The 18,111-nt window shown below is 41.6% G+C and overlaps 1 protein-coding gene across 29 annotated transcripts in view; it reads right to left on the bottom strand.

Annotated features, from left to right (window-relative positions):
• The window catches only part of CTNND2 (catenin delta 2), a 3,139,673-nt gene that overhangs the window by 48,379 nt on the left and 3,073,183 nt on the right, over positions 1 to 18,111 (bottom strand). For all 29 annotated transcript variants that reach the window (XM_069219651.1, XM_069219660.1, XM_069219653.1 and 26 more), the window contains one exon: positions 5,970 to 6,043. In XM_069219651.1, coding sequence (XP_069075752.1) covers positions 5,970 to 6,043 — 74 coding nt within the window. The remainder of the gene's footprint in view (positions 1 to 5,969; positions 6,044 to 18,111) is intronic.

Raw genomic sequence — 18,111 nt, 5'->3', positions numbered from 1 at the left:
TGATACTCTTTAAGTGGGACAAGTTTGGTCCCCGTAGCCGGCCCATGCTCCATCGCGGTCAGCCTGAACTTTGGATTTATCCCCATTTATTAAGACGAGCTAGCCTTGGTTGGCAATTTCATATTCTAAGCACTGTTTGCATCTATTGTTTAAAGATTCATTTCTCAGCTTCTACTTATTGGATTTGTGTTGCCTTGGGGTCTTGTTTTGTTTATAAAATTAAGCTCTATTTTTCTAACCTGGTGTGGATTATTTTAGCGTGGTGTTTTCACTGTTTTACTGTTTTAAGTGTTGCACAATTACTTTACACATTGCCTCATAAGTTAAGCCTGACTGTTCTGTGTCAAGCTACCAGCGGGTGAGCACAGGGAAATTTAGGGTGTGTAACAGACTTACTTTGACTATGACTGTGGTCCCTACGTGGACAGGATGCATACCTCTGCTAACTAGACATCCAATTTATAACAAATTTTATGTACAATGTTTGTTTTTAATAGGCATTTTTTTACAGTGGATTATGAATGTCACAGCAGCAAGCACAAAGTGTTAAACAACTATATAGTTCGACTGACCATTTGCGCAATGTCTTCACCAGGTTCAGGAAAAATCCACGTGTGTTGTTTTCATACATGGATCGTAATTTCAATTTGTGCTTTTTTAATCCACTAGCAGAACATGGTTTTGTGACTGGGGTATGTCCCATGATGAGGTGCACCCGTACACTGAAACATTTTTTGCTGTTCACCAATTTTTAACATGCAATTTCAATGAAATAGGAAAAAAAAAAAAAAAACACCTGAAAAGTGAGGAAGCTAATTTTGCCCATATAGAAAATAAAGCTTCTCTGTGGACCAGATTAAAAATGAAGGTGGCTATGCCACGGAGTTCGCACATTCAACGCTGAACCTGTATTAAGGCAAATGTAGTACATAAGCTCAATCAATCATAGAGATGGTGCTATCATGGTATATCACCCTGCCACCTTAGGTGAAACAGACGGAGCCAGAGCTAGCCCTAGTCCCGTTCAACAATGAATCTGAGATACAGGAGCACACATAGCTAGTCCAATCAGCAGGAAATAAACTACTGTCCGTACTTCTTTATCGTTGTGTTTTATCCTTCACACTTCTTGCATCACAGGTCAAATCCAATACAAGTGGGCTGAGGGCTTATAGTAGTTCATTCCTTGCTGATTGGACTATCTGTGTGTGCTCTGGTAACTCAGATTCATTCTCTGTGGATCAGGTTCTTATCATTAATGGTATAACACAAATGCTTGGAGTTTGATTTAAATATAACTGAGAAGGAAAAATACTGCAAAGTGGAATATTCCTTCAATAGTTCTCCATCAAGTAGGGATAGTTGCAAGTAGATTGTTTAATTTTATTACTGCTTAGTAAATGCAAAGAGATTAAAAAATGAGACTGCACAAGAAATATGTGAAAAACTATATAGGAAGACCAGGTTTTCTGTAATGATATATAGTCTAGATACTCAAGAATGTTTCTTTCTACTGGTGTTACCCAGTGTCCTTTTTAAACTAAATGTTCGCTATGGATGGCATGTACGTAGTCAGGGTCTAAGAAATTGCCTGTATTGGCACGTTAGTATCAAGTTTGTATTATCCTATGTTACTGTGTAAAGAATTCTGCCACAAAGTTCGAGAAATATGGAGTACCTTTACGATAATTACTAGTTCTTCCTTACTGCTAACATAGAATAATAATGTCTGGCTGGCGAATATTCAATTATGAATTTGATGGGGTAACTGAAATTATTTAATTCCCTAATAACTGCAGTTACATTGTTTACTATCAACTGAAAGGATGTCCGAAAAAATAAGTTACTTAGCGTAGTGGTATAATATGTGTCTAAAGAACAGGCTTGAAAAAGAATTGAGAGAGAAGCTTAATCAAAAAGCATATGTTTATATGGATATCATTTGAGGAGTTTTTGTGTGACACTTTCAAAAAGGTCACCAGGAGAATAACCAGGAAGTGTCATAAGTCCCTGGGAATTGCCATACTGATCACCTCTCGACTGTATTTTTAATTCCCATCGAGTTTATTATCAAACTCTACATGTAGCGCATGCTTACTTAACAAAGAAAGGTGTCCCATACAGTAGCTATCTATGTAAGTATATAGCATTTCTATAGCGCTAACCTAGGCAAAACACAATGTTGGGGCGGTCCTGATTGATACAGGGATGTAGTTCCAGATCCTGGGTGAACTGATGGAAAAGGCTTGATATCTTGTTTTTTTGTTTTCTTTTTACACTTCTTAGTCAGGAGTCTGATGGTGTCATTGCTGCGCTTGTGCCAAGATCCCTGGATGAGATATGCTGCAGGATTTAGGCTGCCCCTGAGGGGTTGACAGTGTGACGTCTGGGAGGAAATGGAGTAGGGCATTACCACCAATAACATCAGTGGCGCAACAAAACTTGAAAGGGCGCCCATTGATAGTACATGGAGGGGCTCCCCTCTGGACTCATGTAGGAGCTCTTAGGCCAGAGTACTGTACTGTGCTGAGGTGGCCCCCTGGAGCTCGGGCCTCATGTACAGTGGGGGCTGCAGGAGTCTTTGTTATGCCACTGATCGACATCCAAGAGTACAAAGGCTTGAACAGCAGTTCAGAAGTTGCTTTCTGGAAGCAATGGTTTGACTTTCTTTTAAAGAGTAAGCTGGTACTAGGCCTTTTTGTTTTGTTGTTGTCAGTGTGTTCCTTGATGTAGAGGTTTGTGTCCAGGGGTTCAAGGCCATCAAGGTTCATGTCATTGAGCCAGCTTTGTGCTGTATCTTCTTTATTGTTCTTGGCAAATAACAGAAATTGAGTCTTTGTTGGGTTGTGCTTCAAGTAAGGAGGGAAATCAAAGTCTGAATGATGTGCATGCAGTGTTTGAGCTGTTGGATGTCTGGAACAGACAAGACTTTCAAGTGGAGCTGTGAGTCATAGGCATATTCGTGAATCTTGATGTTATCTGTGACTAAAGCACCAAGCGGCTCCATGTATACGTTGAAGATGATAGAGACAGTATGGAGCCCGGGGGACTCTAGAGGTGATAGTGATCTTAGGTGGGTTGTATGATGGACCCACGCATGCTGGAACCACGCATGCATTAACAACGCGGTCAGAAAAATGACCGCTATGTTTCCACGCATGCCTTTACTACACATGCCTTTACAATGAATTTTCATTGTAAAAGCATGCCTAGTAAAAGCATGTGTTGAAACGGCATGCATAACAGCATGTGCGGTTCTACCATACCACCCCCTCACCCACCCTGAGGCGCTATACTACCCCCACCCCTAATACCTAAACTACCCCGACCTCCCACCCAAAAGAAAAAATATCCACACACCCTCACCCCTATAAATTAAAGTGTATCTCAACCCCCATCCCATAAAAGTAAACTACCCGACACCCTCACCCGCCCTGAGCCCTAAAAAAAAAACATTCCCAGCTCCCCCACCTCTACTAATAAACTACCCCAAACCCTTACCCACCCTGAGCCTTTAAAAAACTACCCTGAACCCCCATCCGCCCTAAAAAAAAAAACTATCCACACACCCCCACCCCTATAAAATAAAGTATCCCGACCCCCCACCCGCCCAAAACCTAACAAAACTATCCTAAGCCCTACCCCATAAAAGTAAACTACCCAAACACCCCCCACCCGTCCTGAGCCCTAAAAAAAAAAAAACGATGCCGGCTCCCCCATACCTACTAATAAACTACCCCAACACCCCTACCCCCTAAGCACTTAAAAAACGACCCGACCCCCACCCCTAAAAAATAAACTACCACAACATCCCCCACCTGTCCTCAGCCCTAAAACCTTGCCCCTAGTAAGTGAACTACCTTGAGCCCCCACCCATCCTAAGCCCTAAGAAAAATAAACTAATAAACTATCCGACCCCCCACTCCAGCCCCTAAGAACTAAATTACCCTGAACGACCCCTACCCACCCTGAGCCTTAAAAAAAACATCCCAACCCCCACCCCTAAAAACTGAATCTAAAGTACCCCGACACCCCACATCCACCCTAAGACCTTCCTCTTCTCTCCTCCCTCTCTTCCTTAAACCTTCCCCCACTCCTTAAAAAATAAACTTCCCCACCCCAGCCTAAATAAAGAACATACCCAAACCCACCACCCCTTCACAAAAAAATAGCCCACCCCAGACCCTCACCCACCCCATCCCTTAATCCACCCCCCACCACTGCCCCACTCACCTCACCACTTCAGCCCCTGGCCCAACCCCCAACCTAATTCTTTAAAAAAATAGCCTGGGACCCCACCCCTGCCCCAGCCCCACTCACCTTACTGCGTCAATCCCGCCTCTACCCCAACACTCACCCTTATTCCTTACAAAAATACCCAACCCCTTAAAAAATAATAGGCTGCACTCAGCCCCACACCGATCCTTTAATGCACCCCCACCCCAGCCCCACTTACCTCACCACGTACTCTCCCAAACAAAGCATGACTGTTTCTGTGCCTTAACCACTCCTATACGTAGTTCAGCACGTGTGGTTAAGGAACAGAAAAAGCCATGCGTTGTTTAGACAAGCATGCTGGCGCTTGCGTGTAAAATGTTTGCGTTGCTTACAACACGTGGTTGAGGACCTTTCCCTCTTTTGTGACCTTATTTGCCAATTTGGACAAACAGATATCTGTTGGAAAGTTAGGAGGAGAACCGGTGACAGAACCTATGAAGGATATTGCCAGTGAATTATCTTCAAGACTCCAGGGTGTGTATGAGTGTGTGGTGTGATAGTTGACTGTGTTAAAGGCAGCTGGAGGTCCAGCAATATAGGGAGTCAGGAGGCAACTATAGCAAAGAGGGCATTGTTTTTATTATGTAAGGTAGCAGATTCCATGCTGCAACGTGATCTGAAGCCAGACTGCAAGTCATGAAGGTGACAGTTAGCACTGATGTGGTCTTGAAGTTGAACATAGGCTGCGTTTTCAGTAATCTTGCAGATGAATGGTTGGTGAGTGATGAGCCAGTAATTTTCTGATTAATTTTTGTATTTATATCACCATGCAACAATTGCCTTTGATAGCTGTTTAAAGAGGCCTTTCCTTATTTCTTTGAAAACTGTACCAATGAGTACTTAATGTGATGGCTAAGAGATTTTTTTTGTACTTCTGTGTTAAAATTCACTGCTATTGTCCAAGTCCGCCTAGTATTGGCTCTAATACAGAAGTTAATCACAGTAATGTATATGTATTTATAAGCCTCAAGATAAGGAAAGACAGGGGACAGAGGCATTCTTTTTTGCTTTTTTAGTAGCTTACAGAAAGGCGTGCCTTATCAGGAAGATTCAGAATTCCTTTTATTTATTTTATTTCTGGTTGGTTATTTTCATTCTCCTCAAAGAACGGAGGAAGCCAGCTGCAGGGAATGTGCATTTTTTTTCAATATGCTGATCGGGCACGAAATGTATATGTATTTACACACACTACATATATTATTAATATATATATACATATATAGTGTGTGTGTGAGTGTGCAATAAATGCATATAAAGTTTGCAACTTATGCAAATGGTGCAGTTATTCAGTGTTGGTCTTCAAAGGAACATTGAGGGGGATTGGCAGAGTAAGCTAATGAACGACGCACTTAAACATACTTCATTCTCTTTTCAATAGTGAGTCAATCAATCAATCAAAAAAATGTATAGAGCGCGCTACTCACCCGCAAGGGTCTCAAGGCGCTAGTGGGGGGGGGGGGTTGGGAGGGGTTACTGTTCGAACAGCCATGTCTTGAGATTTTTTCTGAAGACTAGGATGTCTTTGGTTTTGCAGAGGTTGGTGGGGAGGGAGTTTGCAGGCGCTTTTTTTTTATAGAATGGGTTGCAGCTGTGAAATGGCAAAAAGTGACACATGAATGACTACCACTGCGATTCTTCCCATTGTCATATAATGAATGAGCAATATATATATTTAATTGTGCATGTTTTACCTGATTATGTTTCATATCATCAGCAGGTGTGCCATAAGAATTCCTGTACAAAGTTGAGGTTCCAGTGTTTTGCGCTAAAGTAAAAAAAAAAGTGAACAAAAAGAACAAATTAAAAAAATGATCATATATTGTTGGACAATTACATATATTGCCTTCCCTGTAGAAAAACACTTTATGAAACACATATGTAAGTGGCATTTATGTTATATATAGCATAAGGCAGGTTAGGTCTAAGCATTAAATCATGTTTTGCCAGATGATTACCAGGGCTGCCTGGAGGGAAGGCAGCATTTCAAGAATGTAAAATGAAGGGAAGATAGTAAGTGAAAAAACAGAAATTGACATATCATTTTAAAACTCGTTGCCACTTGTGGAAGATGCTTGCTAACAGTGGCTCACATTCATAAATAAAATGTGAGGCCCGGCATAAGTGTGCTTATAACTGCCTATCTAGGTTTAAAGTCTACTTGCTCTTATGCTTCCTTTTCTGTGTCCAAGTTACCGACCCATTTAATGGCTAACAGGGTAAGCCTTCTCTCTTTTTTTGGATGGCAAACCCTCTCAAAAGAAACTATGTGGATGAGATTGTATTCTCATCAAATATTTAATGGTTACATGCGTCAATGATTTTATCAATTGATTACTAATAATGATTAAACCATGGTCATATTTATTTACAATTATTTATTTCAATCGATTCTATTTAGAGGGGCTGATTTTGATATCCAGAACACGTTTTACGTACCACTATTCATTGTTTACTCAAATGCTCTCGTTCGTAATTGTATAAATACATTTTGTGAATGGGATTTTTATGTAATGTGCAGCCGGCATATAACTGAGATAGGTGAACTGCAGCTCGTGGTGTGCCATGAGCAATTTGCACTGGAAAAGTGGTTACATTAATTGCAGTGCACCATGACCACTCCATCTTGTGGGGGACAAACCAGCACAGTGTTACACACAGTGTTAAATACACCTGGATTTTCAGAGGTGCCTGCCAAACGGCCCCTATGGGGAAGGGCGGATGTGCTGCTTCCACTGTTTTTGAGAGCCCGCTCTGCTCCTGCAATATAGCATGAATTGGTGCCGCAAAACACGAACCAGTGACCTGCCTGCACTTGTGCTGCAAGTGTGTTCGCTGGTAAACTGTTCCCCTTCATGTCTGCATTTAATGAGGAGCAAATTAAAAAGTGGCTCGGATTTTTCCTCTAACGGTTACAAATTAAAATTCCTATTGTTTTGCCCCTAGCTTTTGGTTCCTTACCTGACATAGAACACATCCGATAAAGAATGTGCCCCATAATTTTTGTGACGTTCACCCACGCCAGACACCCCAAAAACGTTAGGAGTCACACACAACACTTGTTAAGACTAAGTTCTTGGCTACAATGTTTTTTTTCCCACAAAAATAAAGAAAACTTATCTGGCCGCATATGCTCGCTGATACCAGAAAAAAATATCAAATCAGACGAGGATAGCAGTTTTTTTAACATGAGCTGTAGTTCCTTTAGCATGGGCAGTCAATAAACATTTCAGATAGATTTTTTTACTAGAACAAACAGTTTAGTTTTTTTTTTAGCACAAACTCAAAATCCAAACATGAGCAGCATCGTTTTGAAAGCAAACAACTTGACATCAACTTGAAATTATATTTTAGGGTTCACTGTTTATCCGAATAAAACATGTAGGTAATTTTTCAGTGCAAGGTGCATTTTGTGTAATTACACATAATTTTGCTGTAACTTCACATAATTGCGATACAGCAAATCGCATGAGTTTCACACACAGTTAATTAAAGGTATACATTCTCCTTAAAAAAAAAAAAATCTTCTTCCTCCTCTAGAGGCTGTTAGCACAACTACCAACATTTTCACCGTTTGCAAATTAGTTCCCATTCCAATATAGGGGTTGATAAATCATCAATAGTCCGTGACTACAATTCTAGTCATAAACTACTGATATAATATTCTATGCACCAGAGGTAGGAGAGAGACACCTCTTTAATGTCACCTCCTAATTGTGATTTGGAAAGGATGGCAAAAGTTCATATACAAATCTGAAACAATTTTTCAGCATGTACAATGGCTTTCGTTCATTAAAATAAGCCTTTTAAAGGCTGCAAACCCTTTGATTTTTGCAAATCTATCTATGTCAGGCCCCTAATTCCTTGATCTTATTCAAGAGTAAATGAAGTCTACACAATTAATAAAGTTTAGACCTACTCTGATGTTGGATATGGCAGTTTGGATACAGTGCAAACATGAGGAGCAGTGTGATGGGTCACAGAATCTAAAACACGCTCTGGTGTGTTTGTGACCCTGACTTCGTTTAGAAACAGAAAACAGACTGGAAGTTGCTAACCTCTAATGTATGCTTATCTGCAAGAAAGAGACATGCAGTTTGATGTAGAGGTGTGTTTCCTTTCAGAATTGGAAGAAGATTTATCTAAGCAACATAACTGGGCAAAAACCAATATGGAATCAGTCAAGAGGCATTTGTAAAAACAAGTGAAAGTTTATTCCTGGACCAATATATGGCGAGGGAGGCATGCAAATAAAAGGCAGTACACTTATACTCGTCCTAGCAATGCCAAGGCTGCTAGACTAAATTACTTCTTGACCATTTGGAGACGCCAGAATGCACCCATTAGACATTAGGCCATCCATCTTCTCTGACCACTGCCTACATGGTAGCAATAGAACTTAATTTGTAAATACCCTTAATAGGAGATCGCTTCTACAGTGGAGATTTAAAAGACCACCTTTAGAACAAGCCAAATGTAAGCCTTGGTAACGAACAGCATTAAGATTTGTTTTGATGCATATTCAGATGCCTGTGGTATGGGAATGTTTTAAACCAGTTCTGCAAGAGATGTGCATTTTTTGCAAAGCGGCAGAAAAATAGAAACATCAATTTTTTGTAGACTAATAGTCCAACTAGAAGGAGCGAATACTCCCACTGACAGGGCGTGGCGGTAAGATACACCCAGAAATTAAAACATTTTATGAGAATGAACAGTTGACAAATGAGTGCAATTACTTGGAGTGCATTTCTGAAGAAATGGGCAAAGTCAGCAGAAAGTTGGTATGGCAAGCGAAAAATAAAAGAGCAAAAGCCAAAATTAGAAGCATTGGGGGTTCAGAAAGAAAAGATTAGTGCAAAATGAAAATTAATTAGCCGCAGTCTTCCAGCAGTTTATTCAGAATTCTACACAGATACACTGATCCAGAGTACAACAGAAAACGTATTTTTTCAAGGGCTTCCCAGACCTCTCATAGATACTGAACAAATCACAGGACTAGAGTCTCCTTTGTGTGAGCAAAATATTTAGCAAGTTATCAAAAATATATCAGAGTTAAAGGCACCTGGACAGGATGGTCTGGGGAGCGAGCTATATAAAGCATTTTCAGACGTATTAACCCCCCATCTCCATGAGACACACAAACATCCGGAATATTGGAGAGAACCATGAAACGTTGAGAGAAAGGCAGCTGTGTTTTATTTTCCAAAAGCCTAGGAAAAAACGCTTCAAATTGCAGTTTGTATTGACCCATCAAAGTCCTGAACCCTTATTATAAAATCTTTATGAAAATATCAGCGAATCCTCTTGCTCTAGTTGTAGGAAGCGTGGTGGGTTAATATCAAACGAAAAAACTAGCATCCCAAACTCCCTTCCGAACAGAAGCTACCTCCTGTATTCCCAGTGAAAATAGATACACCTTTTTTTTTAACTTTGTTAGATGTGGAGTATTCTTTTGAACTGGTGAACTGGGAATTTTTGCGGCCAGTTGTAAATCAAATGAAAATACCTAATCAGGTTATCAGGTTGTTAATCATGCATGGCTCATAGCTGAACGGAAGCATGGGCAAGGTGATATTCATATGATAAGACGGGCGTTCACTGTCCGTCCTCTAGTACGCACTGTTTATTGAACCGTTTGCCATATAGAAACCAACAGGCTACTGAATAGCTGCTTCCAAGAGAGGTAGTAAGGTAAATCTAATTTCTGAAGACCTGATCTTGTATCTTGTGCCACAGATGGCAACGCAGAAAGGGCAGTTACAATTATGTGGAGTTCCTGTAAGTGCCCAGATATAAAGTCACCTGCGCCGAGACTGAAATATGTGTCAGGACAGAACCAGTGGCACTTCTCACAGTGCTCCACATAATCCTCATGAATAAATCTGTTAGATGTTTAGGAATACACACCATTGCAATATATCAATATGACTTGTGAACTAAAATATGTGCCTTTAATGAAACTAATTAAATCAAGGCAAAGGAGCAGAAAATATTAACTTTTCATGGACAAATGACCGTACTAAAATGACATTGTTCCATGTATGTATTCCAAGTCATCTCTTGTGATCTAAGTAAGACATATTTTTCTGAATAGAACAATATTTTCTCTGTTTAGTTGGACAGGGATAAAGCTAGGTCAGCCATAAAAACCTAAGTCACACTATGACGGCGTTGGTATCTACTGACATGGGAAGTATTATATAGCATCTTTAATGGTATATCTGGAGAGGTTTATCGATCCAAAGTGGATTCATGAAATGGATACTGATAAGGATAACAGTAGTCGTGAAGCCACAGAAGAACACAACATTTTGAAGAGTTATTTTCCAAATATGAACACTTGAAGTACAAGAGAGGACAATATTGAATACTCCATTGTGTTATTAGAATTTCTGGTTGCTAAACCACTGAAAGTACCACAGCCATTTGACTACAGAATGTTATAAGATGAGTAAAAAGACATCTACTGTGGGAATGTTTCTTTTTTGTAGGTCTAAATGGACACCAGGTAGGCAAAGTGGTATTTCTTGGGACCATGGCTGCAAAAAGATTTATTACAAAACATGGAAAGTTTGTAGACCTCCCGAGATGGTATAACGGGAACATGAAATGAAAATAATAACCACTTGAGAAATATTTTTTTTTATACAAACTGATATACTAATGAAAAAAGATAAGCTTGGAAGGGAGAGGGGTGTTGTACAAGAAATTGATAGGTTGTTGAACTGAAAATAAGCGCACTACACAGTTATATTGAATAGGGATTTGTGGGACAAAAATTGGACTCTTGTGCATATATTTATAATTTCCTATTCAGTTTATGTCAATATTACGCACATTACAAGACACTGTATTTTTTTATACAGTGGTTACACTTTGATATTTTGAGTTTGAAAAAGATGGTATAATAGGATAGCTTATTTTAGTAAACACAAACTATATGCAACTTTATTTCATTGTACTGATGGTATGTACGTAAAATCCTGTCTCTAATTTCCTTCTTAAAGACAACATTTGACCTTTCTAGTTACCTGTAACACAATTGAGGCAGCTGCTCAACAGTAATAAGTTATTACAGTTGAGTTGTGATTTGCTTTTTGATGTGTTTAATTTAGCACTAGATTCTACTTTTATTCTTCAGATATGCATCTTAACTGTCAATTTTATAAGGAAGAGCAAAACACCAAGAACTTAAAAAGTTTGAGGGCCAGGTGATGGTATGACCGTATATTATAAAGAATACAGCCCCCTCTGCCATAAATGTTAAGGATATTAAAAGTCACCTCAGAGTTCCATGACCCAAAAAATTACCTCTGCCTTCTATATTGTCACAGACCTCCTTGTGGCTGCTATATCCTTATAAAGTATGGCACAGGGTACTTTATGTCATAAATATTTGTTCCCTCTCTTCACTCAAAAAAATAATAAAAAATTGAATTGGAGAAGAGAAGTTTTGTTTGTCAGCAATAGTAAAAGACAGCCAAGTGGTCACATCCGAAAAAAGCATGATTACTAAAATGCTACACTTCAGGTTACTTTCAGGTCTTTTTATTGGATTTTCAGCAGATGTATACCGAGTTCAGAGAAAGTATACAGAACTGCACTTTACAGCAGCACCAGTGGTGATGAAAAAGAAAAATAGTCAGCAACCCCCCAAACCACCCACAGACACAAATATAGCCTCATGCATATCAATAATTGGTCTCTTTCCCACATTGTATGGATCCAAGTCCCTCTGCCCCCCCACAGTCCGTATTTTACAGTCCGCATCGTACTCCGGTAGATCCATAGTCCATAAGTACCTATACATTTAATGAATGGTATGCCGTCCAGGTCCCCCAAACGTTTGTGGGCAGCCTCTGTTTGCATCTGCCACCTTTTCTGCCATCATGTATCCATCCATCCCTCTTCTCCACGTGTCCACCATGGGGCCTAACTCCGATCCCCAAAGATGGGCCATATCCCTTTTAGCCACCACCAACCCAAGATTACAAAATATGAGCCTGGCCCGGGGCAAGTCAACATTGTTAGGGATTCCCAATAGAATACATTTGGGGTCAAGCGGGATCTGCTCTGACACCTCCCCTTGCAGTTCCCCCACAATCTTTGTCCAATATTCCTCAACAACAGGGCATCCCCAAATGGTATGTAAAAAAGTACCAATTTTCCCCTGGCATTGCAGACAGTTCGGGTGCTGCGCCCTCCCCATAGTATGTAGACGCTGTCTGTCATAGTAAACCCTATGAAGGATCTTCAGCTGGATTAGTCGCAACCTTGACCTAATGGCTACGTCTGGTGGGAACATCAATGCTGCTTCCCAGTCTGTCTTCCAGGTCCCAGATGTCAGCCTCCCACCTACTGCTTCGTTTGCAAATTGTATCTGGCATATTGTTGTTAATGGTCCTATACACCATAGAAACAGCTTTAATATTTAACTGTTCCGTCAACAATGTGCCTTCCCGTGGAGTACCTTCCGGTATTCCTTCTCCCGGGAGGCCCTCCAGGCATGTCTCAATTGAGCATAGTAGAAGAACTGCGTTGTGTTGAGTCCATATGCAGCCCGTAGTGACTCAAAAGGCATGAAATCTCCCCCTTCTAACACATCTACTAAGCTGGAAATTCCAATGTGACCCCATGCCTCGAAGCCGATCAATTATCCAATTTCCAGCAACCAGCATCATTCCCACAGGGGGGTCATCTTGGTGGGCCTGTGCATCCATCCCAGCACCCTGGTAACCCTGGCCCATGCCCCAAGAGGCAACTGGGTAGTGGGTAGGAGCTACTTCTCTCCCCCACTTCCATATAAGTAGTGGGGACACGATTTCCCTTCCCCTGCAGTCTCTCCAACCAAAAAGTAGGGTGGTGGCATGCATCCACTCGTTGACATTAATCAGGTGCGCTGCCCAATAGTATGCCTCTACATCTGGCATAGACAGGCCCTCACTATACTGATTATGCTCCAGCGATTTAAGTGCAATTTGTGGGTGTTTCTTCTCCCATGGAAAAAGCTGTACGTCTCGAGCCAGGGCCTGGAAAAATTCCAGGGGGATCCAATAATATGTATTTTGTAAGACATTCAGCAACTTCGGGAGAGGGATCATCTTAAACATAGCCACCCGACCCATCAAAGTAAGTGGGAGGCCCCCCCAATGCTCCATTATCAGCCTGGCAAGTCCCAGTCACCCTCCCCCATTTTCGGGCATAGCAAAGGTCCGCCTTATGTGTCATGAATATGGCAAGATATTTAAATCCCTCACTCGAATATTGTAATTGACTTGGGAGGGAGTGGAGAACCGTGTTTTCCTGCAGGGCTTACAACAAAGCTTTATCCTGGTTAATCTGGTACCAAGAATAGCTCCTATACTCTGCAAATACCTAAAAAAAGTCTCGGGAGGGAATCTAGGGGTCTTGCCACATATAAAAGTAAGTCATCAGCGCTTAAGGAAATGTGTTCCTCCTCCATCTCCTCCTCTCTCAGCCTAAACCCATGTAACTCAGGATGGACACAGATCTCACAAGCCACCAATTCTATTGTGAGGGCAAATAATAAGAGGAACAAGTGTCATTCCTGTCTAGTGCCTTTTTCAATAGGAAACTCATATGAAAGGGTCCCATTACCCTAATCACCGCCACCGGATTACAGTAGAGCAGCCTCACCCACTCCTGATATCTGGGGCCCACTCCAGATCTCTCCAAGGTACCCTTCAAGAAGGGCCAATGCACTGTATCGAATGCTTTTTCAGCATCCAGAGCCAAAAATATGTGTGGATCTGTGCGTTGCAGGACGGCATGTATCCGGTTATGTGGGTGCCTCAAATTATATCCCATGGACAGTCCCGACATGAAGCCGGATTGGTCCCTATGAACCAGAGGGGTGATAACACCCTGGAGGCACAACCCTAGAACTGTGGCCAACACTTTCACCTCTACATTAAGGAGGGAAATCGGTCTATGTGATGCACAAGATGCTTTAGGCCGCCCTTCTTAATGGATTACCACTATCTCCGCCTTCCTCAATTCCGGAGAGAGTGCACCTTGTCTTCTCGCCTCCAGAAACATATTAAGGAGGTGGGGGCTAAGAGATCTCCAAATGTTTTGAAATGCTCCGCTGGGAACCCGTTAGGGCCTGTTGCTTTCCCTGATCACAGCGTTGTCATGGGCATTTTAATCTCCTCCATGGTGATGTCTCCGTCTAAAACCACCCAAGCCTCTTCATCTAAGACTGGGACCACTATATCTTGTAGGTATTCCCTAATCGGATGTGCATCCTGAAACAGGCGTGCCTGGTATAAAGCCCGATAGTAGCCTGCAAAGGCTTCCGCAATTTCTGTATTCAAAGGAAACCCTAGCTCCCTCTCAGGTCCCAACCTCATCCACCCACCTCACTTCAATTTCCTTCCTTTCCAGCCAAGACAGGAGTTTCCAGGCTTTGTCACCCATTTCATATAGCCTACGTTGGACGGTGTGCAGCTGAGTTCTACTCTCCTTCTCTGCCGTTTCCCTGTTCTTAGCCCTAACTAGCTCCAATTCACCAAAGGCGGGAGGGGCTGCAACCCATCCCATACCCTTCTCCAACTCCAGAAGTTGCCACTCAGTGTTCCAGCATTTCCGATGCCTTCCTTCTCTTCCATGCCACTAAGTTCTGAGCACTATCCCGGATCACTGTGTTGTATGCCTCCCAGAGCACCACAGGGGATTCAACCGACCCCAAGTTTTCCCGGAAATATAGTTCAGTGTCTACTCAGAGCCCATGTGCCACCTCTCGATCCTGTAGGTCTCAGCCCCCCAGCTTCCATCTCCAGGATCCCCTGCCATGACTCCCAATCCGCACCAGCAGAGGAGAATGGTCAGACAAACCCCTGGCTAGGTATTCCGCCCGATGGACAGTCCCCACTTCCCCTGCAGGAGAGAAGATACAATCCAATCTAGAAAAGACCCTGTGGGCCCCGGAAAAGTAGGAGTATTTCCTGTCAGTGGGATGGGCATATCATCACAGGTCTGACAATCCCAGGGCTGCTGCAAAGCCAATAGAGTGAGGGGGCCATCTCCCCCGGACACCCCAGAGCGATCCCACTCCGTCTCCATTACATCATTAAAATCACCCCCCACCACATGGAGCAGGAAATCCACCTCGAGTAGAATCTCCACTAGCTTCTCCAGCAAGGGAGCCTGCAGTCTGGATGGGGTATAAGTGCTTAAAAACAATACTTCCTGTCTTCCCCAAAGTACCTATACCCCCCCGTATCTACCCCTTGGCCTGTCCACTGTCTTGTGAGGTGGAAAGGAGGGGACTTACGGATCAATATCGCCACTCCCCTGGAACAGAAGCGTAGCCTGCGTGTGCCAGCGTAACATAGGGTCCTCTGCCCAGGCTCATGTTTTAACGCAAATGAACCCTTGTGGTGTGACTGTGGGATGCATATTATTGGAACTTAATGGTTCGCTACTACTCAAAGTTAGTTTGTTTGTATCAAAGCTAGTAGGATACATTTTTTAAACATTTATATCACTTTGACAGCACATATTCTAAGCAGACTGCAATGTTTGATCAGTCATGTCAGACATTAAGTCAAAAAGAACTGGAGAAGAAGAAATTCTTTATTGCGAATTAATAAAAATCGATGCAATTGTGTAACACAATATTTAAAAGTCACATGTAATCATCAATTAAAACAACACAATCTAAAAAGCAGACTCTAAAGTTCATTATAGAACAAAAGTTAATAATTATACTCAAAGTCACAATTTGAGAAAGTGACCGCAGTAACTAAACACTAAAATGCTAGACAGTGCAGAAAGTCAGGTTCACACTTGATCACGGTTCGCCTTACAGTGAAAAAACCCACGCTAAAATTGGATCCTTTTGAAAACTTGGTGGCAAAAGGCAGACTCTAAAAAGCCATAAGGGGCCTAGGCAGGGCTTAAGGAGGGATGGGAAAATTGGTGGGGGGTTCTCTCAACGGAGTGCAGCCGATATAATTAGGGGCATGGCTTAAAACCCCTATGTTAAAAATCTGTGCTTAGCGTAGCGTGCCGCCTGACTGGTTTCCTGCTTCTTTCTGTCGGTGCATCCAGAAATATAATACAACAAGTAACATTACACCTTCAACAAGCCAGGACTGTTGGCTTTGTCAACAGTTATTAGTTGCATAAGATAAATAAGCAACAACAATGGATTAATTGTATAAAATATTGAACATGCTTTAGTTCTGAAAAGCTGAGACTGTTAAAGAAGAATAACGAGTCTCTTTGAAGTTGCATCAAAGGCAGCGCAGGGTGGTACTGCTGCAGAGTTAAGATTTTTTTTCATCCAAACAGTCGGGGCAATATTGGAGACCCCGATAGGGACCCGGCTCACCATCTGCTTTCAAGAACTGATGGTGCTGAGTACCAGCAGGACCTGGCACACTTAAAGCCCTGGGCCTAGGATTATATGACGTGGGTTTTCGCTGTTTGCGATAAGAGGAATTTTCTACTTTACAATGAGAATTTATTGTCCCCTGCAGGCGAGCTGAATATTATGCCCGTTTTCCTTTTGCAGCCAATAGTGCTAATGCCTCTAGGTGCTGGTAATGTCTACCAGTTTACTGAGTTGAGACGAAACTATGTAGTGCACCTGAGTCTTTGTTGCATTATTAAAAACAAGTAACAGACTGATAAAGATGAATGATGCTGGATTTCATGGGGAAAATACTGGTGTTAGATAAAATGAGCAAAAAATTCAACTTAGGTAAGGTTAACATTTTTTCCTCTACTATGACAAAATATGAAAGATATTTAATGGACTGGTCCGAATTTAGCTACAGAAAATGTTCGGCTCAATGTTCTAACTGAGATCATATTATTACAGAATCTAGGCTTGTAGGCCCAGCATCTCTATAGCTACACTTCACGTCTTCCCGGTGCTTCATTCAAGGTTATGTAACATCACAAATTGAGCTCAATGTAGAGGAGACTTTAGGTTAAAAACGAGCCAAATGTGATGGGTTCATCTTCCAACGGATCCTAGTACAAACACCGTGCAACGATTTTGTGACATTCTTCTTCTCATAATAAAGATGTCTGAACTATTAAGTGAATCGTAGGCGCACATATGTCATAATTTAAAAGTACAAATTTGGGACAGCTATTCTCAAAACATACATTTGCAATATACTTCCACTTCAAATAAAGGCATTTACGATGAGCGCACATGTGCTGGGGAGATTTGGGCTGTGGGAATTCCAGGAAGTGGCAACCTGCAACGGAAGTGGAACCCCCAAAAACTTGAAGACTGCGAGTATTCACGTGCTTTTTACATGTATTTTCTACCCTAGAATGTGTTGGAAATCTACTCTGCCAAAGCAGTTCATAGTATAAAATAAGTACATGTGCAGGGCAGGAATGGGAAGGGTCCATCCCAAAATTCTTAGCGTAAAGAGGATATGGCTTCTTTACGTGGTAAAATATTTTCATCCTGGAACAAAGTTTCGAAGCCAAAATATAATTTTGCATTTCATTTATAAGTATGGAATTTTAGGCTTGGTACGCTTACAAATGTGGAAATGGTTAAGTATGTGAGTACTGCAGGGAATCAACCTCCGCGGCGTTTTTCCAGAAATACTACTACTACTATTAAATGAATTGGCTGATCATTGGAAATAAACGGAAGAAAGGAGATATTGTTCTTTATTCGGACGTTTCAAAAATGAATCTAACCGAAAGAGCAACAGAAAGTGAGTTTGCAGCCAAACCCTTGAACAGATGCATTTATTTGTGGCAAACACATCTTCTCATCCAGCGGCATGCTAGCATACACTTCCAAAGTGTAAAGGCAAAAATATACTGAGGCCCAGA

This window comes from Pleurodeles waltl, chromosome 2_2 (assembly GCF_031143425.1).
Source record: "Pleurodeles waltl isolate 20211129_DDA chromosome 2_2, aPleWal1.hap1.20221129, whole genome shotgun sequence".
Classification (NCBI taxonomy): Eukaryota; Metazoa; Chordata; class Amphibia; order Caudata; family Salamandridae; genus Pleurodeles; species Pleurodeles waltl.
Note: the sequence above shows the minus strand (reverse complement) of the source record. Positions and strands in the feature narration are given on the sequence as shown.